The following is a 24,983-nucleotide window of genomic DNA, read 5'->3' as shown; positions in this document are numbered from 1 at the left end:
TATACAATGCATCCATTTAACTAAGAATATAGTAATCTATGAGCTAACATTAATACAATCCTAAGTGCAAAGTAATGAGAAAGAATGGCTTTTAAATCTACTTATAACAAAAGTATAGATTGAAAACAAACAATTGATTTTGTAAATACTTCATGAGGATCATGGGAGTGAAACAATGGCACTTTCTATAACAGATCTATTCAAGCATCATTTCACCAACTAGAAGAGTTAATCTATGAGTTGCTTCAAATTTGAGAACACATTTCCTTTTAACACACCTCCGATTGAATAATCCAGTTAGTTTCAAATACACATCTTAAGTTGTACATGTGTTCAAGATATATAAATATAAGAGATAAATGTTGTTTGCCCCTCATTAGTTTCCATAAGCCCCATTATATGAACTCCGAGTTGTCAAATTATAGATTGAATTAGCCTCTTGAGGACACTAAATAAAATGCCAATTATAGATTGAAATAGCATATTATGTGTATTTACTTTTAAGCAATTCTAAATTAATACAACTTCTATTATACCTTTCACTCCCTATCATCAATATTTTCATCAAAATCGAGTCCCATACATTCTTTTACGTTAATATATATACATAAACAATACTAATGACAGTTATATATTTGCAAGGAGATACAAATTTCATTTCTTCTAATGTTTGGTCTGCCCCTTCCATCCAATTGTAAAATGCAAGTATCATCACGGGAGATAAGGAGATATATTTCTATTACAGAGAACAACCATATTCGGATTTACATGCTTGTTCTAAAACAAAATTGGTAAAGGGCATTGACCTTTACATAAAGTTGTGATTTAAATTACTAGAGTGATCCAACCAAAAATTTGTCCCTGGAATGTGGCTGCAAGGGCATGGAATAATTGTGGATCATTCGGCCAAAGTATTATCGTTTGCATTAACATTAGCAGACAAAGCCTTCCTTAGCTTTTGAGCCTCTTCTGTTTCCTTTTCCTCAGGATCAAAGCCAACCTATGCATTAATAACATGTCTCAGATGAATCGGAGCCATAAAATTGATCAAAAACCCAATATCATGTACGAAAATTTCACTTAATAGTTTTGACGTATGCACAAATGTTTCATTGGTTTGAAGTCACCCCTTCCCGTGTCCCCACAGAATTCAGACTTTGTAATTCATGCTCGATAGAAGTACATAGATTCAGATGCATCAGCAATAAAGTTCATCACAAACCTAATATTCTATGTAGAAAGAACAGTTTCAATGCGTCATTGCATGTTCATTGATTTTAAGTCATTGCTTCCGTTGTCCCCAAAGATTTCACACTTCTGTCGTTCAAGTAGTACATTGATCAACACTTGGTCTGGGAAATGAATGCATGAATATGGTTTCATACTCAAGAGTATGCATATATGAGACCATATGATCTCATATATAAAAGCATCTACAATTGGGTGATCCATATATGGAGAGGTCAGTGGGAAAAGAGTGCCTCCAAGACCATGTGATCATGGTTTCGATATTGTGATATGCGCATCAGATTCATAGTTGTGGTCGTCATCGTGGTTGTAGTTGGCCTTAGCAGCATCCACAACAAGGAGAAATGGCTCTACTTGTCATAACTCCTCTGAATCATGAATCCTCGTAGTTGTTGATCCACTTTAAAAATGATGTTTGCTTGTACACCATAATTGTTTCTGGAAGTATATGTGTGAATGAATACTGTCAAAATACTATGCCTAGGTGGATAATGTGTTTTCCTCAATCTCTCCCTGAAAAAGAGGTTCTATCTATGACTTCCATAACTCTAGAAGAGGGCTACGCATATTTGACATTGCATTCCATCACTCAACAGATGTTCAAATGCCCCTCTGATCTCATAATAGGCAGGCCAATGCCATACATAATGTTACTCGGGTTCTGAATTGTAAGCTGGCAGATTCAGTCCTCACTATATGTATATCATCCAATCTCTATTTTCAGTTGATTAGATGAGGTCCAGGCCTGTCCTATCACTGTGAGTGCATGTCGCATGTCTCTCCATATTCTTGGCTTGAAAAATGAAACATTCCAGGGACATTGTAAGATGAGGAACTGTACATTGGCCATCTTTATGCCTAGTTGCATTTTAAGATGGATCCATGTTTGTCATGTGACCGATTACATGACATCTGTCCGTAAACTGTATTCCTTTCTCCTCTGAAATCGCATCCAAACATAGCCAGTCAAGGGTATACTCAAATGGTATCTTTCAACCGTTCATCTCCAATCCCAATAGAAGACTTCTCAGAGTGGACGAGGAATGTCCAATCACCTTATTATTCGACTTCGAAAGGGAAATAACATTACTGAAATTCTGAAATCAGTGGAGGATCAAAGATTAGGGATAATATTATCATACTTTTAAGATAATGACATTTTAATCATGATAAACAGAATTGAGGAGCATCAAGAGTAAAGAACCATATAAAACTTGTTATATGCCTGATGAATTACTTGTTATAAAGCCGATGAGCTTCATCTATATATGTGTTCTATACACTACATAGATGAAGCTCATCAACTCTCAATTTGATGGTCATATTGCTTATGGAAATGTTGAAACTCCATCTTGGACATTGTTATCTACAACTATTCTCTTAGGATTACAGTGGTTTGCCAGACATTATCTGAAGTTTACTTGCAATCACCGTAGCAATGAGCCGTAGAAAATGGGAGCTTACCAGTCTAAAAACAGACACAGCACCATTGCTCCCAGCTGCTACGACTATAGGAGATGTTTGGCAAAATAGTAAGCAGGATAAGTTTCTTTTCTCGTCTTGAACAACTGTCGGTTTAACTGCCGATACTGATAAATCCCAGATCTAAACCAGCAAATGAGATCATACATGTCTTAGACATCACGTTCCCTTGTATTAGAATGCATTATGAATTAGAATTCTATAAGAATTACCTCTAAATGACCACTATCAGAGACAGTGCCAAACACACTAGCATTCGTTAATGAACAGCGCAGATCTTGTAGACTTTGAGTTCCTGATTGGAAAACTAGAAGTGCTGTATCCTGTTACAGGAAATATTTGCTTGTGACTAGGAAGAGACCATCCGAATAAAAAGATTTTAATATATCTGACATGAGAATCTTACATGTATCGATAACGAGATCCTTTAGTGACATTTTATTTTTATTTACTTTTTTCACTTAGCTTCATTTATTTTGGTTTGTTCTAATAGACAACACAAAATTTTAACATGTAATCTCTGGTTTGGTCTTGTATGCCATTTTGCCTAATTAAAAAGACGTTAATATATCGTCTTTCTTCCTTTCTTAATTTAACAATATTTCATTTAGATTATTAACCTCTTCTTAATCACATATAACACTTTCACCGACTAACATTTTATTTAGATTATTAGCCTCTCCTCCAATAACATGTGTAACACTTCAATTTTCCCTATACAAAGTGGACCCAAAAATCCAAATGCTTGGGATGAGCACAAAACTACACTACATGGATTCCCATTAAAAATGTGTATAACCTGTCGTATAAACCCACCTTGTCTTCTTGCCAAAGGCGGACAGTCCAATCACTGCTACAGCTCAAAAACAGGGAAGGTACAAATGGTGACCACCTTACCTGTAAGAACAAGTGTGCACCCATAAAAGCGTTCATTTACATCATTACTAAATCCAACCTATAAAGAAAAGCAAGCATTATCTCGTCAACAGAGGTTAGCTATAAATGTACAGATCCAAATTAATATAAAAGCAGACAAAAAAAACTGAAGAATGACATGAATATATAGCTTTTCAGCTATAAGCACAAACCATTACATTCATACAAAGAAACTGCAAATAGCCATGTCAAACCCTGAATACCTGAAACACAGGTCCAGTGTGTCCCACATATGTTCGAAGATATTGTTCATTGTAGGATCTGCTGCATTTATGAATTCGACCTTCTTCAGTGCCAACAAGGTATATGCTGAGATCATAAACCACACATGCATATGGGACTTTTAGCAATATAAAAAGATAAAAGTCAGTTTTGACTTTCAGTATAGTAGGGGGAAGGCCTACTTTGGATCACGTGGGGAGAAATCAAAACACATTCCTGCTGCTCGTCGTGAAATGAATGGTTGGGATTGGGCTCCTTTGCTATTGCTTGGTACTCGTTTTAACGTCATTAGTGTTACATACTCAAGCTCCTGAACATGAGATAATAATATGATGCAATTTGACATTACACTAAACTAAGAAAAATGTGCATATACACCGTAATCTTAAACTTCCCTACCTTTTTCAAGAACCATTGTGTAACCCTTCCATCTGTAGATATGGAGACAAGTGATTCTCCATGATCAGAATTGGAATCAATCCACTGTACTTTCCACACAGGATCATTATGTTTCCCTGTAGAAACACCACTCTTCACAACAGGTATTGGATCTTTTGGGTTTCTCACATCATATATTGCAACGTTGCCACAGTAGAAACCAACTGCATAAAGTAACAATCCAATACAGGCATCAGTGAGGATAAAGACATTCCAAACAACCGTTAGCATTTCGTGATTTTATGTGGGAGTAGTTTTAATTTTTCATTTCGTCAATGAAGACGAGATTCAGGGCTTTTAACTTATAGAGGGAGCCTCCTTCAAAATGCTACAATATAGAATTCCAGAAATGAACCATCAAACAGATGGATGCATTTCGGAGCATTTTTTCAGTGTTTGTGGTTTCTCAACCATCATTCATCAATCACATAATATCATCATAATTTCACACTATTGTGGACCTCAATGTTATCCTCGTTCACAACATCAAACTTCATCATCATCCACATTCACATCTTATGAAGTGCCTCAAAAACATAATTTTATGAAGTGTCTGCCGTACAGATCACTCACAACATTAATGACATAACAGAACTAATATTCTTGAGAGGAAATCAAGTTTAAAAAGAAAAAAGCTATTCACAAATCTTAATGCTCAAAAGGCCAAAATATAGAATTCTAGAATTGAATCATCAAACCTATTGGTTTCAGAGTATTTTGTCTGTGTTTGGAGTTTTTCAGCCATCATTCATCCACCACATAATTTCATATCATCATCCACCTCATTTACATCATCAAACTTCAATGCCATCAACATCCACATTTACAACAGATCGCTCACAACACTAAGGACATGATAGAACTTACAATAGTCTTGAGAGGAAATCAAGTGTAAAAAAAGTTATCCACAAACATTAAAACTGCAAGTGGAAACGTTGCTTGTCCTTGTATCAAAACTATCATAAATGTCTTAGGAAGTTTGTAAAAACATATGCAGATCAATGCTCTAGTTTTGTTGAGCATTAAATATACGTGAATACACAGTGGAATTCTAGTCTTCAAACTGAGAATACTGTTTTACAATGGAGCACTAAAAACACTCCGTACCTTGCTGAAATAAAAACTAGTATCATTACCTGCAAGCAAATTGGGACTTGAAGACGAAAAATCTAGTGCTGTGACACCAGAAGTTGCAAGTATTGTTGCATGTGGATAGAATGGGTTTTTCAACGACCAGAATGCTATTAGACCATCTTTCTGTGAACAGAATTCAAACTGACCATATCCTACTGTTAATAGATCACTGCTTACCTGTAACAGTAATACATATCATCTTTTGTTAACGTACTTTATATTCACATGAAATATACCCACAATTATTATAAAGGATTTCCTAATACAAATCACATACTACTATGCTATAGAACAAGTATCAACAGCTTTATATATAAAAATATTACACAATCAATCTTACACTGTATTTCCTATTGATATTATTACATATGTATGAGATATCAGAATCACCACCTTGTTCCATGCTAAGCAACTAATATTTCGACCTTCTGTCATATCACAGTTGAAATCCCACAGCCAGCTCAAATGTTTTGCTGTATGGGCAGGATCTTCAAGTTTGCTAGCTATGCAAGTAGGTGAAGATGGCTCTTCTTCTTCTGACATATCCCTTGGTCTAAAATCTCGATAAAACAAAAGCTGTAGCAAGAAGGTTTTTTGTTAACCTACTTTCCAATCCTCTTGATCAAATTATGTTCATGAATGATGCACATATTACAGAAGTTTCACTTGTTCAGTATTATAGGCCATTTTGACCTCATCAAAGAAGTTAATATAGATTTCTTTTTTTCTTATTAAAAGAGATTCTCAGCAATCCAAACTAGAATATGTTTAGCTATCAGGTAACATGCAAACATGGAGTCATGGTACCAGTTCCAGATTTTTCTTCACTTCTAGTGGAACAGAATGCTAGAAGTAGATTTGGAACTCTAATGCAGAACACATGATCAAAAATTTACATTTGTAGTTTGAGAGACACCATTCACCACAAATAATGACTATACAACAAAGAATAGTTTTCTCCATAGCAAGTTCCTCTGCTTTGAATTGCATGAAAAGGATACTGACACAATTATTTCACGATTTCTTCCTGTATTAGTTTATCAAAGATCATTAATATGTACCACTAAGTATGGTTACATCTAGCATGCACGCCTATAAATATTATTATCAAAGTCTGATAAGTAAAAAGAAAGAAAGAAATATTAACGTCTTTTAAGAGGCCAAAATGGCCCATAAGACCAAACAAGAGATAATCTCTTACAGGACAATTTTATCCTCTTAAAAGATGTTAATATATCTTTTGTTCTTTCTAAATTCTACATGAGTACTCAGGCTTTTAGTGGGCAGTGGAACTGTGCATGAAAGTAACTTCAGAAAATGTGTAACAAGTTGGAGCTCTAAAATAAATAAAAAATAACTTAATCTTGCTACCAACCAAACCAATGGCTGACATTAATTGCATAATATTGAAGCATACACCTAACATTTTTAGCTCAAATATAGTGCTTGGTTCTTAGTGATATAATCAAGTATATATAGTATAAAATATAAAATAATTTGGCGATTCAACAATAACTATTATCTATGACAGGTTTCTGTACATAAGCTACATAATTGGATATCAAAAACATTTGCATAAAACTGGTTTGGAAAAAATTAGATCATATTGCTGCTAGAAATTTCACTGACTGACCTTATCATGAAAGCTGTTTTGAGCCAATGCTCTTTCAGCAATCTCAAGGATCTTGTCAAGTCCAACAAGTTTGCTTAGGTCAAAAGCCTTTTGAGTAGACCCAGAAGTTTCTTCAGCCATCATCAAAGCACCAGTGACATTTTCTATTCCACCCATCGGCCTTTCAATAGTTGATACTCTAGTTAGAAGAGAAACATCTGGTGCTATTGCACTTTGTTTAGGTCCCCTAACAGGAAATAATATGTTCCCCATTGTAGACCCTCTTCTTGATGGAGCATTACTTCCAGATGTAGAACCTCTACGGGAACCAGCCACACTTCCACTAACAGATTCTCTTCTCGAAGCTAGTACACTGCCCATTCTAGAGCCTCTTCTTGAAGGTATATAGCCTCCAAAAACAGAGCCTCTTTTCGACATTGCTGTATTTACAGCCATGCTTTGCTGCCTGCGGTTACCTGCTCCACCTATTCTCTGAGCCTGCCATGAAGAATAGCTTTCTTTTTTCCACATTCATTTCATTTTCATCATGTTTAGTAATCATATTTTGCAATTATATTTGGCACCCACCATATTGCCTTGAAGAGCTGCAGCAGATGTGGAAGACTCCAGATAGCCAGAGGATACAAGAATGCTAACAATTCGTGCATCCTTTGCAGCCTCTGACATATGACTGCTTTCCATAAAAATGTGCCTATTCTCCACAACTGGCAAATCATTGCTTTCAGATAGTGTCCGCTTCGCAATGGAATCAGCAATATCCCAGGAATTGGCCTGACTATAAAAGAAACGATTTACTTCTCTGAAGATGGGTGATGCCTTGCAACTCAAGAAAGTAGTATTCATTAAAGAAGAGATATCTTGTCCAGTTCTTAGGCATTCAATTAATCAAAATTATTCACAAAATAGGAAAGTTCTAGAACCTGGCATGCTTCTGTCTCCATTTGTTTTGCAGAAACCTGAATTTCCTTTGTTTTCTGCAGGCTGAACAGTGTTTGTGCACTAGAATTTGAATAGTTATCACTCCCAACTTTGAGCTATTCATAACATCAGTTTGCTTCAGCCAAAAACATATAGTTTATTGATTCCATAAGATTGATATCCATAAATATACATATATACCTGTAAAAGTGTCTTATATCTCGAGTTCCTTTCTAAAACATCTTTGACATTCTGATAATTATTGTTGAGCGTATGGCCCCTAAGGCTCATCAGCTCAAATGTATCACTCTCCATTAATGTAACAGTTATAAGCCGCTCAGAGTCCTGGTAAAAGCAGGCATGAACACATGATGCTTGTCTACAATTGCATGATGATGCATGAAACTAGCTACAATTACAATCTTTATAAGACATAGCATCTATGGTAAACATCTAAAGAAACTCTGACACGTTATTTTCCAAATATTGAGTTGAAACTCATCAGCAGTTTGCATTCATTTTTCGCAATCCCATCTTGAAAATTATTTTCATACAAAGCATCATTTTACTGCTGATTACAGCAAGGTATCACAATGGATTCCCTCTCAAGTCATTACACTAAAACTATAATCCATCCTTTCTTTAAAAGCAAGGGCATGAACCTAGAAGCATTCTGGAGAGCACATATGAATTTCTAGCTTAAGACAATAACATGTGAAGTCAACAAATTTATTTAGCTGTGGAACAGTCTTTTCAAAACCTCAGGGTACAGTACCGTATTTCATTCTAATGCAAACAAATGCTTACCTAAAATTTCCCAAAGAAACAACATGAATCAAGTCAAAGTTTTATATCAAAATTAACCTCTTGTCTGGTAGGTATCTGAATTGCTGTGTACACAATATGGTTCCGCTTCTGATTCTCTGCATGATCAGGTGCCAATTCTTTAGCTGCTGAAGCTGCTCCAATTCCCAACCTTGTGAGATTACCATCTCCTTCTTCTCTCTCAGATGCATCATTGTCAAGTGTGTCTGGTGTGAAACTGCTTAGACTGCTGGCTATCGAGTACCGACTTCAAGATAAGAAAAAAGAGAAACTATTAAAACCATGTGCTTTAAAAAGAACATTGTATCAAGTTCTGCTTCTAACCACTTATCATCTTTCAATTAAATGTAAACATATACCTGTAGACAGATGGCCTCTCTGATTCTGGTGTGAACCTGTCTGTGTGGTCTTGCAAAAGTTGTTCATGGAGTGCAGTTGTCCTTAGCTCGACCAATGGCTTTGGTGTTACATCATTTCCATGTTCATCAAAAACCTGTAGTAGGTGATTAAACAAGGATATAAGTATACATTTTCTCCCACTCTATCATTATTATGCTTGCAAGTCATTTGGCAGAGGAAACCTGTATGATATCATGTTCAGTTATCTCTACTGTTTTGAAACTTTTTCCTGTACGTCTTGACTTTGTGCTTCTCATACTCCTATTAGCTCATAAAAGAACATGACAAAGCAAGAAATCAACATCTAATTAAGCAACTATCTAGACTCGGGATCAGAACTGGCCCCTCTTTACATAGTTCATTTTCTCTTTTAAAAAGAAACAAATAGAGCTGGAAAGCGTTTTAGGTATAAGCAGGGATCTTTATTCCATGTTCAAGTAGATGAACTGGATTGCACATTACAGCACTACATACACACAGCAGATATTAATGATCATCATCTAGAGACATGTGCTTTAATTTCATACTCATATATAACCTGAAATAACAGAGAATATTCAGGAATCCTACCTCTTTGTTACTTGGGTTAACAAAGACATATCCTCATTAGATAGAATTTCATAAATTCAATTATGAATAGCAATCTATTTGATCCACTATCATAAATTATCACCTCGCTCCATCAATGTATCTTACAAGAGATTAAGCCTTAATCGGTTAGGCCGAAACCAGTTCGGTATGGCTCCAAAAGGGAAACATGAAAGTTGAATGAAGTTTGACTAAAGGTGATAATTTCAAACGGTAGGTAACTTTATTCATTTGACCAATAATGAGAAAAAGGCCAAGAAGTCAGAAGGCAAGTTTTGTATATGGCCTCTTCGTTGGTAGATCTTTGCAAAGAAACCAGACTAATCTCCAATCTTGAATGAAGGAGCATGTTTGCAATGTTCATTTGCAAACCGTTCAAAATTCTGTTGGGCTTGTTGAAGTTGGTGTTGGCGTTAGATGTGCATGTCTTGTAATTTCTCCACACAATGTTTTGCATATGGATTGATGGAGTTCTCCATCTCAGCTAAGAAAGACAATCTAGGATGTTGGCCAAAGACTGTAAAGTAGGGATTTTACTTCATAGAAGCATGAACAATACTATTACAAGCAAACTCTGCCATAGAGAGCCAATTAACCCAATCATCTTGTTGATAGAAAATAAAACATCGTAAATATTGCTGTAAGGTTTGATTAGTTGGTTCAGTTTGACCATTGCTCTATAGGTGATGCCTAGAGGATAACGATCTATGGATCTGCAAAAGTTCCAAGATATGTTTCCAAAAACTGTTGCTGAATTGTGGACCTCGATCAATAATAATGTATCCAGTAGACCATGAAGGCAAAAAACTTCTCGACGTAGAACTGAGGCTGTAGCTTCACTTGTAATAGTTGATGAGCATGGAATAAAATGTGCCATGTTCAAAAATTATCGACGACCATGAAAATGGAATCATAGTTATTAGATCGTGGAAGTTTGGGAATTAAGTCAATGGAGATGCTTTCCAATGGCCCCTCAGTTACTAGTAAGGGATCTGCAAAAGTTCCAAGATATGTTTCCAAAAACTGTTGCTGAATTGTGGACCTCGATCAATAATAATGTATCCAGTAGATCATGAAGGCAAAAAACTTCTCGACGTAGAACTGAGGCTGTAGCTTCACTTGTAATAGTTGATGAGCATGGAATAAAATGTGCCATGTTCAAAAATTATCGACGACCATGAAAATGGAATCATAGTTATTAGATCGTGGAAGTTTGGGAATTAAGTCAATGGAGATGCTTTCCAATGGCCCCTCAGTTACTAGTAAGGGATGAAATAACCCATGTGGTTGGTGTCCCGGGGCTTTTGCCCAAGAACAAGTATCACATGAATTGACGAAGGCCTGAACTAATTTCCAGAGGGATGACCACCAGTAGTTTCTACTTATGAGCTCAGTTGTTTTAGCAATTCCAAGATGGCCCGCCATACGAGAATCATGGCAAACTTGAAGAATTTCTAGACGGGGTGGTTCATCAGGAATGTGCAACAAACCGTGTCGATATAATAGCCCATCATGCATTTGAAAAACATCATAATCATGTGTACCTGATGTGGATGACGATGTTGAGGAAGCCAAATGCTTAATGACATCTTGTGCTAACGTATCTGTATCCAGTAAGCCCTGGACTGGGCTTATAAAAGATGCATCTTGAGGTGTTGAAAAATAAGGTTGTGACTGCAAGCTTGAAATGTTCTGAACCAAGAACAATCTGTGATTACTTATCAAAAGCAGCCTCTCTTGGCTTAGGTGCCAAGTAAGAGCATCTTGAGAGTGCAGCTATTTGTCCCTGCAGCCGTCCTAGTCAGAATTTGTAATAACCCTTGCTGATTGGAAATATTTCAAATTTCAGTGATCAGAGAAAACAGTAATTGTATGAAGGGAACCTTCAAGAAAACATTGCCACGATTGGAATGAATCCACAATAGCCAACAACTTCTTGTCATGTATTGGATAATTGAACTTGGCTGATGAGAACTTTCGGGAATGAAAAGCAATAGGATGCAACTGGTGATCATCTCCTTGGAACAATATGCTTGCTGATGCAGAATCCGAAGCATCCATTTGGACAAAATACGGTTTTGTCAGGTCAGGATGCATTAAAATTGGTGCTACTGTAAAATTGTGTTTTAAGATTATGAATGATGATTCTGCGTCTATTGTCCATTCAAAAGGTATGCCCTTCTGAGTGAGACATATGAGAGGCCAGATGATCTCAGAATAGCCTTCTATAAAATTGCGGTAAAAGTTGGCGAACCCAAAAAAACATTGAACTTGTCATATTGAAATAGGAGTTATACTAAAAAAATTACACACTATCCTATTAAAATTGACATTTCTTGATCTTTGCATATAAACCGAGTTCACAAAGTTTCCGAAGAACTTCACAGACATGGCCTTGGTGCTCTGATAAGGTTCTTGAGAATATTAAAATATCATCTAAATAGATGATCACAAAGACAACAAACAATTCTTGGAAAACATCATTCTCCATGTGTTGAAGACTGTTGGTAAGACCACACGGCATGATTGTGTATAAAAATGACCATATTGAGTGTGGAAAGTTGTTTTCCATTCATCTCCTTCTCAGAGATGAATGAGATTGTGTGCCCCACCAAGATCTTAGTAAAGTAGTTGGCTCCTTGGTGGCGTAGAGGATATCGATTTCGAACAGTGATTTTGTTGAGGCCTCGATAATCAACCACCAGTTGTAAAGTATTATCGTTTTTTTACAAAGAAAATGGATGCACCTGCTGGTTATTGAGAAGGTTGGATGAACCCAGAAACCAGATTTCTTCTCACAGGATGGATTCACATAAAACACATTACATGGATGTGTGCTAGCCCTAAAGTGCCCACCAAGCAATAGGAAAATTCAGATTTTCATTCCACTACCTAGATATCAAAGCAGGATAAGCACTTTTCACAGGTAGAGCTGGAAGATTTTGCAATTAATGCAAAAGAGAGATTCAAGAGTGAGAAACAGTTTGACTTTAATTAACTTGCTTACAAGCAAAGCAGCGAGAGTTATGTCATGCTCTACACAAACTCCGCCATCAGTTCACAAATGATGGATAAGTCTTATCCCTGACACCTCAGTGAAATCCTGTTCAAGCATCAAAAGCATAGAGAACCTATAGCTTTTACACACTTCATGCCTGTAAACCATCCCCATAATAATTTCACGATATATATTAAGATCATTATCATGGTGGATGGCTGTCTCTCGAGCACAGACTGATGAATTTCAGGCCAGATGTGAGAGACGAAGCACCTGATAATGTGTATTCATGAACCAGGAACTACGGGATCACCCTCATCATTTGACAGATGACGGAGGGATCATACTAGACGAGCCTTTGCTGCTTCCCTTGGGGGTCCATCGGAGCAGAAATTGATGAAAGTTATACAAGTGGGGTTCAAGTCCTAGAAAGACTCCTCAAACCTCGGAGAGGGGAGGATCTCGGACTTAGATGTAGGAATAACACCCGATGGGAAGAACTCTCCAATATTCCACCGAACCTACCGGTGTTCCAAATAGACTCTGATTTTATGTAAAAAGGTTCTTTGCTCATCTTTCAGCGATGGGAGGAGCGGGTATACGGAATTGATCCAGGAGGGTTGGTCCCTCAACACCACTCCTCTTCCATCGAGCAGCTTTTATTTTTATTTCAGTACGGATAAAATGAATTCTGGCATACTTGTATGCAAGAATTTTGGTCGGTCTCGATGGCCATTTGGTTTCTTAAAAAACACTAATGTATGTTTCATTCTTTTTTATTCATATCCAAAAAGTTGCATAAAAACCGATTGACAAAGAAAACACATGAATCTTACTTGGAAGAGAAGGACATCTGAGAGCCAACTGACTGTCTTCTGGAACGATAGGAAGAAGCTCTGGATCCATTGCCACATGCAGCCGCAGCATCAGCTCGTGCTTTTGCAATGTTAAATGGATTTGAACCGGAACCATGATGCAAACCAAGTGGTAAAGGTAACATGGATGGCCTCATAGAAGAAGAAGAAGAAGAATTCTTTACCGCATTGGAGCTTTTATTCATCCAGGAGGCAATATCCAATGGCTTATGTTGATCCATGATTCCTTTTGGTCGCAAAATAAAACAAAAAATAATAGGTAAGATCAGGCTTTGATTACCAACATGGATATTTCATTCTGAGCTCATATTGGCATGGATATTTAATTCAAATTTCGGTTTCCTTCATTGAACTTCCTCAATATTGCTCATCAATGTCATCTTTCCGCCCAGATTTTCAATCACCCACCGATGAATTTGCCACTGTGATTGATCAAACTGTTCAATAACAATATGAAGGAGGCTTCATCAGATTATCATCGACTTAAAATGGAAATTTCACGCATAATTCCATCTGATTTCCATCGCCCACAAGGGAGGGAGGGAGGGAGGGAGGGATATATTTTCACTCTTCAAAATGGGCCAGGTTTTCCCCCATCTCCATGGCAGGTTCTTCTTTCCTCTCCTCCAACTTCCATGGCGAAGGAGGTTGCTTCGAACGGGAACTACAGACAGACAGAGGCTGGATTGTGTGTTCCCACTTATCAGCACAGGCCGGCTTGGCCTGGCTTGTAATCACACGTACAGTATGAGTTCGGTTCGGTTCGGTTCGGTTCAAGAGGTCAAATCCAAACCGGTTTTAAACCGAACCGTTTTAAAAACAATTGAAACTTGAACCGAACCAAACCGAACCACGAAACCTTTTCAACATAACTGTTACAAAAAAATCCAAACTGTTAAACCTATTAGATTGTTAAAACCACGGTTTCATGGTTCGATTTCAATTTTCACGTTAGGTCAAAATTCGAAAATTTCCAATTCTCAATTGTAAAATTCCTCATTATTTCAAATTTTAGTTTTTCACAATTTTGTGAGAATTAGGCTAAAAAAAGAAAAGGTTATTTAAAAAAAAATCAACTAGCAACCCTAAACGATCAAAACAATTTAACTGAACCGTTCACCCCCCCCCACACACACACACAAAATTGAACCATTTAAACCGTTAAGCCGCAATTTCACGATTCGGTTCCATTCAAACCGAACCATTGCCTATTATTATTCACCAAGTGTCACCACATACCCATATGGCACCAAGACCTTACCAATGATAACCAACATCTTCCCCGAATGGTGAGGCCCAATTAAGTTTAGCGTTACTCCTAGGGCACAATGGGCATGTCTACATGGTCATGATGTTGGGGATGGCTGCCATCTCTTCCTTTTCAATTCTGGCAATTGACCATCAAACCTTGTAGCAAACAATCATAGGCTCGAAATACTATGTTGGGGCCTTGAAAATGCCGCTAAGAGGGCTTGTAGCTTTTAAACAATCCTTGTGCTTTTTTATTGCTAGCTTTGGTCAGCATCACTGTTTGGTCACTAAAGTCCAACATTGATTTAATGAATGGCAAATCACCGTTACATTGAATGAATTGAATACTTTAGATATCCCACTCATCTCCCATGAATATAGAATTAATCCAAACTCCCTATATGCATAGATTATGTCCACATAAACCAAGACCCTCTTTTTGTCTCTAGTAGTTAATTTTCATTTCATAAACTAGACTTCTTATCACTATAGTCTTCAATTAATATGCTTTCTTTAATGAATGTTTGTGGCAGCCTAAGAGCAATTGAAAAAGGTAAAAAATCCATGATGAAGTTATTAAGAATATTTGGAAGTGTCCATGTATCATTTAAATCACTTTAGACATAATATAAACCATTGTTCGAAAAAAAAAACTAATAAAAAATAGAAAATTAAATTTTTATTGTGTTAATACTATATATACAAGTTATTCATGGGTAACAATCGGCAATGGTTCGATTTAGTTTGAGAGTGTCCAAACCGAACTGTTTAAAAATTTTGAAACATGAATCGAACCAAACCACGAAACCGTTATACCAAAATTGTTTAAACTAAAACCATTTAAACCGAACCATTAGGTAAAAAACCAAACCGTTAAACCATTAAACCGCTAAAACTGCGGTTTCATGGTTTGGTTTTGGTTTTCAACTTAGGTCAAAATTCAAAATTTAAAATTTTCATTATTTCAAATTTTAATTTTTCAAAATTTTAAAGATTTTTCCTAAAATGTGAGAATTAGCTTAAAAATGAAAAGGTTGTTTAAATAACAATCAATTTTAAAACAAATTTAAAATATTTAAACCACGGTTTTAAACCTTTAAAACCGAACCGAACCGTTAAAATTTTTTTGAACTCTAACCGAACCGTTTAAGCCATTAAGATGCGATTTTGCGGTTCGGTTCAGTTCAAACCAAACCATTGCCGATTGTTATTCATGGGATCTTGAAAGAGAATACATAAACATTTCCTCACTTGGAAATGACATTGGGGAGTTGTTATGGGCATGACCATATAATATCCCATGGTAAGATTGTACCGTAGTATTCTATACACATGGATAAAGTGTAAGGGTTAAACGAGCCTTTAAAGAAGGGAAGGATTTCTTTTCATCCTTGGGATTGAGACAACCCATTAAGGCCAAGTGTGAACTTGTCTGGGAGCCTAAGGTCTAACTATAAATATGAGGCCTAGCTACCCTCATTTAACACGTTATCGACTACGTTCAGACTTTGTCCTCGTTGTGATTCAACTCTTGTAGCGAGTGTGCCAGTACAAGGTACGACTCGACACCATGGCGATGGTATGGGATGCCAATCGAGGCTCGAGTCCGTCTCGATCCTTTCTTTTCTATCTATCTATATTATCTTTATCTCATGCTTACATGAGGTTCTAGATCTAACAGTTGGTATAAGAGCCTTGATTTCTAATGTTTTCTTTGTTGATTTGTTTTTATTTTTGGATGGTGATCGATCAACGTTTGTTCAAGCGTGATCTAGTAACATATCAACAAAGGAACTTTGGTACTTCCCTTAAGCTTTTTTTATTCTTTCTTCTCCCATTCTAATCATGTTTAAGTCTATATGTAATAATCTCATTGATTCAATTATGTTGTAGTGGTAATAATTGGTTGTATAAAATGTTTACATATGTGTATGAGGTCAAGACCTCAATTGACATATAATTGATATGTGATTTGTGTCGTATGTGTATGAGGTTGTAAAGAATCGTTGTAGCCGAATCGGCTTATGAGGTTCTTTTCACGGGTGGATCGGTGGAGCTTCTTGTTTGCGGATACAAAGGCTTTCTTCGCACCATTTGTCCAGATGTCAAGGCCTTCAAACTCACTATCGAGGGAGTGAGTCGATTCGTTGCCATCAAAGTGATCATCTTCATACTCCGGCATTTTCACCTTCCCTTTGTCCAACTTTGGACTCGACCAAGATGTGCTTTGATCACTCGGGGGCTCTTGTGGCCCATTAAGCCTTGTCGTAATCGGGTTTTCTTCGAACATGCGCATGAGCCGATCTTCGGCTTCTATCTCTATTTCAACGTATTCCGGGTCGAGCGGAATTGGAGTCGAAGTTGTCTTTGGTGCATAACAAGATGTGGACTCGTCGAAAATGACGTCTCGACTTACTCGACCCTTCCGAGTAGAGGGGTTATAACACTTGTACTCCTTTTGCTCTAGTGAGTATCCTACGAGGATACATTTCTCCGACTTTGGGTCAAGCTTTTGTCACTTCTCGTCGGGGATGTGCACGTATGCAATGGAGCTGAAATCTAAACATATGATAGATCCGACTTCTTCCCGAAAAACTTCTCGTGCGGAGTAAGTTCGTGCACACCCGATTCATGAGGTATATGACCGTGTTAGCCGCTTCGGTAGGTGCTTTTTGTTCATCATGGCCTGTGCTACTTCGAGGATGTGCCGGTTCTTTCGTTTGTTGACTCCGTTTTGTTGTGGCGTATGTCGACACGAAAACTCTCGCCGAATTCCTTCTTTCTGTAGAAAAGCTGAAAATTTGTCGAAGAAGTACTCCTTGCATCCATCCGACCGAAGACATCGTACATGTCGGCCCGTGGCTTTCTCGACTTCATTGTTAAATTTTTGGAAGTGTCCAAACACTTTTCTCTTTTGCCGCATGGGGTAGATCCAGGTGTGCCTGGAGAAGTCGTCGATGAAGGTCACGTAGTATCGGCATTTGCCGAATGTAGCCGTATGAGCCAGACCAAATACATTAGAATGAATTACGTCGAGTACGCCTTTGCTCATGTTCCGCTCTCGTGTGGTTCTTCACACACGATATGAAAAATAATGAAATAATTATTTTAGATTAGCTTAATGGCTTGGTATGAAAAGATAGACATCTTTAAGAGCTTTTGAATGTATTTTACTACATATAAAATGGACAACTACGTATCAAGTTATGTAACATGTTAATATGAAGTTTGAGAAGATAAGGAAAACATAATTGTGAAATATCCCACATAGATAGGAAACTTTGGGATCTAACACTATATAAGTAGATCAAGAACCATTAGTTTACATTTATGAGTTAAGAGTATAGAAGGAATGGTTGAAATTCGGCTACACTATTTGGATGGATTGGTGTGGCTTAATTACATGTAATGGTTTTGGACGGATGGCGACGGAACCGGAACCGGAACCGGAACTGGAACCGAACCGGACGGATCAGATGGGCGACGGTCGAGACAGATGGATCATGCACGGGTTGAACTTTAAGGATGATAGGATCATGCAGCCGAACTAAAGTAAAGGTTTATGTGAACGCATGCAACTAAAGACAAACTTTATGTAAAGTAAAGGTCATGTGGATACATGCAATTGAACTCAAGATGCAAACTAGAGTTCTTCATGCAAGAAGGGTATTTTCGAGTGTGGAAAATCCTAAGAGAAGGGAAGGAAGAACAATTTATTTTTTCTCATAGAATCTTTGAGTTAGAAAAGATAAATCTATCAATCAATAATAAAAAACTGGAACCCTAATAATTTTCCTTACGGAAGCCATATCTCTCGTATAGCCATATTTTTCATTACGGAAGCCATATCTTTCGAATAAGCCCTAATTTTTTTCTTATGAAAGCCATATCTCATAAATTTGAAACCTAATTTTTCTTTTCTATTAATCTCAGTAAACCTAAACTTCTGTAATCCCAATCTTGGGACATATTGTAATTTCTTTTCCTTTGCTAATGAAAAATTACTAAATTTTCTTATTTCTGTTAATTGTTAAAAGTATAAACACACGAATTTGATATCCTTTGGTAGTAGGCCTCAGGGTCCTGCCTCAAGTTCACGTGTCCTTGTCGCACCGCTCCTTCAGAAATGGGTGCCGATGTTGCTTGCCGAATTGGCAAGCGGCACACACGCCTTCAATCTCTTTCTCTGTGAATGTTGGGAGCCCGATGACAACCCCTTTCGATTGCATTGCCTTGAGCTTTTCGAGGTTGATATGGCCAATCCGCTTGTGCCATAACTCTATGTCGGAATCGACTTTTGTGCCCTTTGCGAACATGGTCGATTTCATCTCGTGCGAGTCGAGAATGGACATTCGGCCCTCTCTTCGTCCGCGAGCAATGAGTCGACCCTCTTTTTCGATGAAGCAACCGCCTTGATTAAATCGTACTTGCATCCCTTGCTCAACAATTTGGCCGACAGAGACCAAATTCTTCGTAATGGTTGGTACATGCAATACATTTTTTATAAACGTTTGGTTACCTTCTTTGCCGAATGGGACATTGCCGATGTGTCGAATCGGATGCGTAGTATCGTCTCCGGTTTCGACATATAGCCGGGTCGGTCCGACTCTCGAAGTTCTCAGCATTCTTGATGAGACATGATATGGTTCGAGGCACCGGAGTCGACGAACCATACGTTGTCGTAGTGTATTTTGTACACTACGTGAAAAACGTATAAAATAACCGATTGAATAAATATGAAGAAAAAGAAAGAAATATCAAAATATATATTACATGCATAGGGCAAGATTTAAACCTTGTACCTCAATGTGAATAATGTGAAAGCCTTACCATTACACTAATACATTACAAGTGTTAAAAACGCAGATATCCCACATAGAAAGGTTTTTTCCACGCATATTTTCTAGCAAAAAGCTTTAGTTAGAAGAAAAACGCATGATAGAAAAAAGCTACACATGCACATCTAACGTGCATGAACACTATAGTCAATAAAAACACATGAGGTTAGAAAAAAAGCATGATCACTTTTAGAAGAAGCATGTTATAGAAAGCATATAGTCTATAGTTAGAGAAAAGCATGGATTGCTAAGACTCTCTCATCACTATATAAGGATGGGGAGCACAATGTAATAAGTGTGTGAAAACTTTGGAAATTGGATATATTTCTAAAAACACAAATTAATCAATTATATTCGTCAGATTCACGAAATAAACTATACTCGTGGGATTCATGAGGTTTCTATATCCTTATCTTTCAATCTAAATTCATATTATTATCTTAATAATGATTAATCTAATACAATATACTTGTGGGATTCACAGTTTCAATCTCTCTTTCTTATAATCGATTCATATTCATAACTAAACTCGTCTCAAATTCTTCCTCCTCCTAGTCCAAAACCCTGGAGGTTCCCACCCGACTCACGCAATGATCCGGCGCCGAAAGGCACGACAACGTCTTCCAGACCAAAGGCACTAGTTAAAGTAGAAGCCGATATAGAATTTGCTCTATGTCTCATCACGAACATTCCGCCACGATTGTCATAGTCAGAGTTGGTGGTGTAATTAGTGAGTTGTCGGCTTGTGGAAGCCGACTCACGCATCTTGTTATGGCACTCTTCTTCGTGGTGACCGATTTTTCCGCAATGTCCGCATTCGACCGAGTTTTGTCAGCTGGGACCGGAATGGAAGCTCCCCCTTCTTCCGAAGGTTCCTCGATGGCTTCCGTCTTGATGCCGAAATTGCGAGTTGTTTTCGTAAGTCGGGCCTCGTCCACCTCGTCCTTGGCCGAATCGGCCTCTTGCTCGGCCGTGTCCTCTTCCTCTGTTCGAATGTGTGTAGAGCACGTGGCCTTCCGAGGCATTGCTCCTTGTTAGAACATGGTTTTCTTCGACCAATAACATGGATTGAAGATTGAAGAAGGAGGGTGGATTCTCCCATGCTAATATGGCGGTCCTCATCGCGCCGAACCGTGGTACAAGGCCGTTGAGGCATATTTGCACCATCTCATCATCGTCCACATTGACGCTTATCGAGCTGAGCGTGTCGCAAAGCTCCTTGATCTTCAAGGTGTAGCTCGTGATGGACATATCCCTTTGTTGGATGTTGTTCAACTCTTGGCAAAGTTGAAGCTTTCTCACGGTTGTGTTGGCGGCGAAAATCTTTCGTAGATTCTCCCATGCTTCCTTTGGTGTCTCGGCTTCTCAAATGTAGCCGAGCTTGTGGTCATGAACACATGTCGCCAAGCAATACATCACTCAGCTTGCCGCTTGCTCCCATGTTTCGTAGTCGGTGTCTTTCGGGTCAGGTCGGTATTCTTGCGCTCCCTTGATGTAACCCCAATAGCCTTGGCCAACAAGGTATTGGTGCATCTTGTACTCCCAAGATGCGAAGTTGTTTCGGTCCAACTTCTCGCTAGGGAGAGCGCTCCCCATTTGAGTATTCATTGTCGATTAAGCTTCCTTTCTTCTTTTCCTTCTCTCTCGAACACGAGCTATGTAGTGGTACGAGAGAGAAGGAAAAGAAGAAAGGAAGCTTAATCGACAATGAATACTCAAATGGGGAGCACTCTCCCTAGCGAGAAGTTGGACCGAAACAACTTCACATCTTGGGAGTACAAGATGCACCGATACCTTGTCAGCCAAGGCTATTGGGGTTACATCAAGGGAGCACAAGAATACCGACCTGACCTAAAAGTAAAAAGAAAGAGGCAGGTTACAGAAGATTCAAATGCTCCAAAGGTGAATGCAAATACGATCCTAATGAACGACATGGAAACGGAGGCATATGATTGAGAAAACTCTGGTAATGCCTATGGAAACCGCAATTGCGACATGGATGGTGCTACCATGGAAGGAAGAAATGAGCCGAGCAGAACTACTAGTGGTCCGGATACGACAACTAGAAGGAAGACCAAGAGACATAAAGGAAGTGGTACGCCGACAACAAGAAGCGCGATTTCGGAACAAACATCAATTCGACAAAAAACACTGACTTCAACCGTAGAAGATTGAAGAAGGGGATTGGGTGATAGTATACGGAAAGGTATTCGACAATGGAACTTACCGAATATGTGAGTTGGATGGAATAGTACTGCGGGTGCCTATAACGGGTAAATGAGTGAAGAGTTTCAAGAAGCAAAGTGACGTCAAACCCTACGTAACTTTCGATAAAACCGACACAGAGGAACAATCAGACATGGATCACGGAAGTTCAAAAAGTGAAAAAAGTGACCAAGAATTAATAATCGACATAGGGGGAGAAACAGAAGGTGCTACGGATGAAGGAGAGTAACAAGCACCGCTAACTACGGCACATATCGGAGGTTGTGCAGGTTCGGAGGGGGCAAGTGTCATAGTGTATTTCGTACACTCATGAAAAATGTATAAAATAATTGATTTAATAAATATGAAGAAAAAGATATATATTACATGCATAGGGTAGGATTTGAACCCTATACAATCCATGTTAATAAGTTGAAGCCTTACCATTATACTAACACATCACAAGTGTTAGAAAAGTAGATTTCCCACGAACAAAGACCGTACGTAGTATTCACGCATATTTTCTAAGAAAAAGCTTTAGTTAGAAGAAAACGCATAATAGAAAAAAAAAGCTACACATGCACATATAGTGTGCATGAACACTATAGTTGATAAAAAATGCACGAGGTTAGAAAAGTCATGAAGTTTAGAAAAAGAATAAAGTTTAGAAGAAAGCATAAAGTCTATAGTTAGAAAAAGCATGGATTGTTAAGCCTCTCCCATCACTGTATAATTGTTAAGCCTCTCCCATCACTATATAAGGATGGGAGTAAATTGTAATTGGGGTATGAAAAATTCTATTCCAATTTATTATTAGGGTTCTAAGGGTTGATTAAACTAATAAACTATACTCGTGGAATTCACGAGTTTTCTATATCTCTTTTTTTCAATCTACACATATTCTTACCTGCCTTAGAATTCTCCTCCTCGTAGTCTAAAACCCCAACGGTTCCCACCCGACTCACGCAACGATCCGGTGCCGAAAGGTACGACAACGTAAGTCTACAAAACCTATTGTATGGAATGCTACACTAGACCTCGCCTTTAAGGAACTCAAGGACCTGGTGTGCAAGGCTCCTTCGCGTCTTTTACCAGATCCGTCAAAACCTTTTCAAGTTGAAACTGATGCAAATGGTTATGTTATAGGTGATGGTAAAACAATAGCATTTGAGAGTACGAAACTTGATTCTACTCAGTTTCGGTATACCGTGCAAGAAAAGCAATTATTTGCAGTTATTCATGCACTAGAGTGATGGCGCCATTATCTTTATGGAAGATAATCGTTTTGTGGTAACTATGGACCACGTGTCCTTGAAATATTTTTGTGACCAACAAGACCTTAAAGGTCGTAAGGCAAGATGGGAAAATCTCATCTAGGACTTTGATTTTTCCATACGATATCGTAAAGGTTCCACGAACACTATCGCTGATGCACTGAGTCACATCAGTGAAGTTAACATGCATAGCTTCACTGAAATAACATAAGAACTTTATGATCATTTTTGAGGAAAGTATCTTGATGATAGTTATTTTGGAAAATACTAGGCAAGAGTTGAGTCTAGAATAGACATCACCACATCCTCGAAGGAATCCTTCCACATTGCTAACGGTTTGCTCTACCATAATGGGAATGTTTGTGTTCCAGATTTGCTTGAGGTCAAAAAGAGAATTCTTTTTTAATGCCATGATGCACCCTCAGCAAGGCACCCTGGAATACATCGCACACTCGTTGTTATCTCCACTCAATTCTAATGGCCTAAGATGCGTCCTGACATGCCTAACTATGCGGTTAAATGTCAATAGTGTCAGGTAAACAAAGATGAGCAACTTAAAGCCGTTGGACTTTTACATCCCTTGGAAATTCATAACAATAAGTGGGAAAGTATATCCATGGATTTTATTGTTAGCCTTCCTCACACCCAAAAAGGTCATGATGCCATCTAGGTTGTGATTGATAGACTGACGAAAATGGCCAAATTTATTGCTACTAAAACCACGGTAATAACTCTTGAATTGGCTTACCAAGTTGTTGATGAGCTACTAAAACCACAGTTACCGTAATAGCTCCTGAATTGGCTTACCAATTTGTTAATGAGTTATTTTTTTTTATGGGTTACCGATGGATATCGTGAGTTTAAGAATTAGGTAATTAAGTACGGGTTAATTAGTACCTAATTATGTGATTAAGCAGCGAAAGATTATGTGATGTGTGTGTAAGTATGTGAGAGCGTGAGAGGAAGAACACTTATGAACAATGACACATGATGGGGGATGATTAACTATATTAAAGAGCATCATAAAATACAATACCCACAATGAGGTATATATACATCTCATGTGCAAAGGTGCACATGTGTGAGTAGAATATATGTACAAAGGTGTAAGTCCTATATTAAATGAACATGGGAGTGGAAGATCTACAATGTATCCCACTCAAGTACAAAATTCTATTTAAGGCTTTAAGGTCAACACACTAACTAGATTCTATCCAGGTAACTACTAAGTTATATGTGTTGACTAACTAACTAAATCTAGTCGACCAGTGATCTTAGATCACGAAACCACTCTTGGTGTGACGTCATATGATGTGAAGCGCCGAAGTCAACGAACCACACGTCTTCCGACTTGGAGGTGCTCGTGGAGTCGGAGACCGAATAGTCCACCATAATCGTCATAGTCAGAGTTGGTGGCATAATTTGTGAGTTGTCAGCTTGTTGAAGCCAACTCACTTCTCTTCTTCCAACACTCCTCTTCACGATGGCCGATCTTCCCACAATAGTTGCAGGTAAGCGGCATTGTTTGCCGATATTATTCGGCATGGAAGCTCCCCCTTCTTCCGAAGGTTCCTTGATGGCTTCCGTCTTGTTGTCGAAGGTTTGAGTTCCCTTCGTGAGATGGGTCGAATCAACCTCTTCTATCGCCTTGACCTCGTCCTCAGCTACCATCTGAATCCGAGAAGGACATTTGTCCTTCCGACGTCTTGGTCTTGGTTC

General features: G+C 38.1%; 1 protein-coding gene across 2 annotated transcripts; it reads right to left on the bottom strand.

The window, feature by feature from the left end:
* Positions 1-623: 623 nt before the first annotated feature.
* LOC147857186 (uncharacterized) lies at positions 624-14,236 on the bottom strand. 2 transcript variants are annotated; one of them, XM_087328728.1, is made up of 17 exons: positions 13,658-14,236; positions 9,418-9,496; positions 9,196-9,329; positions 8,876-9,083; positions 8,213-8,356; positions 8,014-8,127; positions 7,661-7,864; positions 7,094-7,570; positions 5,854-6,036; positions 5,463-5,637; positions 4,288-4,490; positions 4,071-4,198; positions 3,870-3,975; positions 3,547-3,627; positions 2,943-3,053; positions 2,713-2,853; positions 624-1,000 (listed from the first exon to the last, which is right to left on the bottom strand). In XM_087328728.1, exons 1-17 carry the CDS (start codon positions 13,915-13,917, stop codon positions 899-901), a joined length of 2,850 nt encoding a protein of 949 aa, XP_087184854.1. In that variant the 5' UTR covers positions 13,918-14,236; the 3' UTR covers positions 624-898. The 2 variants fall into 2 exon arrangements, with proteins under 2 accessions (XP_087184854.1, XP_087184855.1); XM_087328729.1 differs by lacking the exon at positions 9,418-9,496 and having other exon boundaries at positions 628-1,000; positions 13,658-13,876.
* Between the last annotated feature and the right edge of the window lie 10,747 nt (positions 14,237-24,983).

Source organism: Azolla caroliniana, unplaced genomic scaffold (genome assembly GCF_043228905.1).
Source record: "Azolla caroliniana isolate FFs.n. ecotype wild unplaced genomic scaffold, voAzoCaro1.0.p SCAF_12, whole genome shotgun sequence".
Taxonomy (NCBI): Eukaryota; Viridiplantae; Streptophyta; class Polypodiopsida; order Salviniales; family Salviniaceae; genus Azolla; species Azolla caroliniana.
The sequence above is the reverse complement of the archived record's forward strand: the minus strand, read 5'-3'. Positions and strand labels throughout refer to the sequence as shown.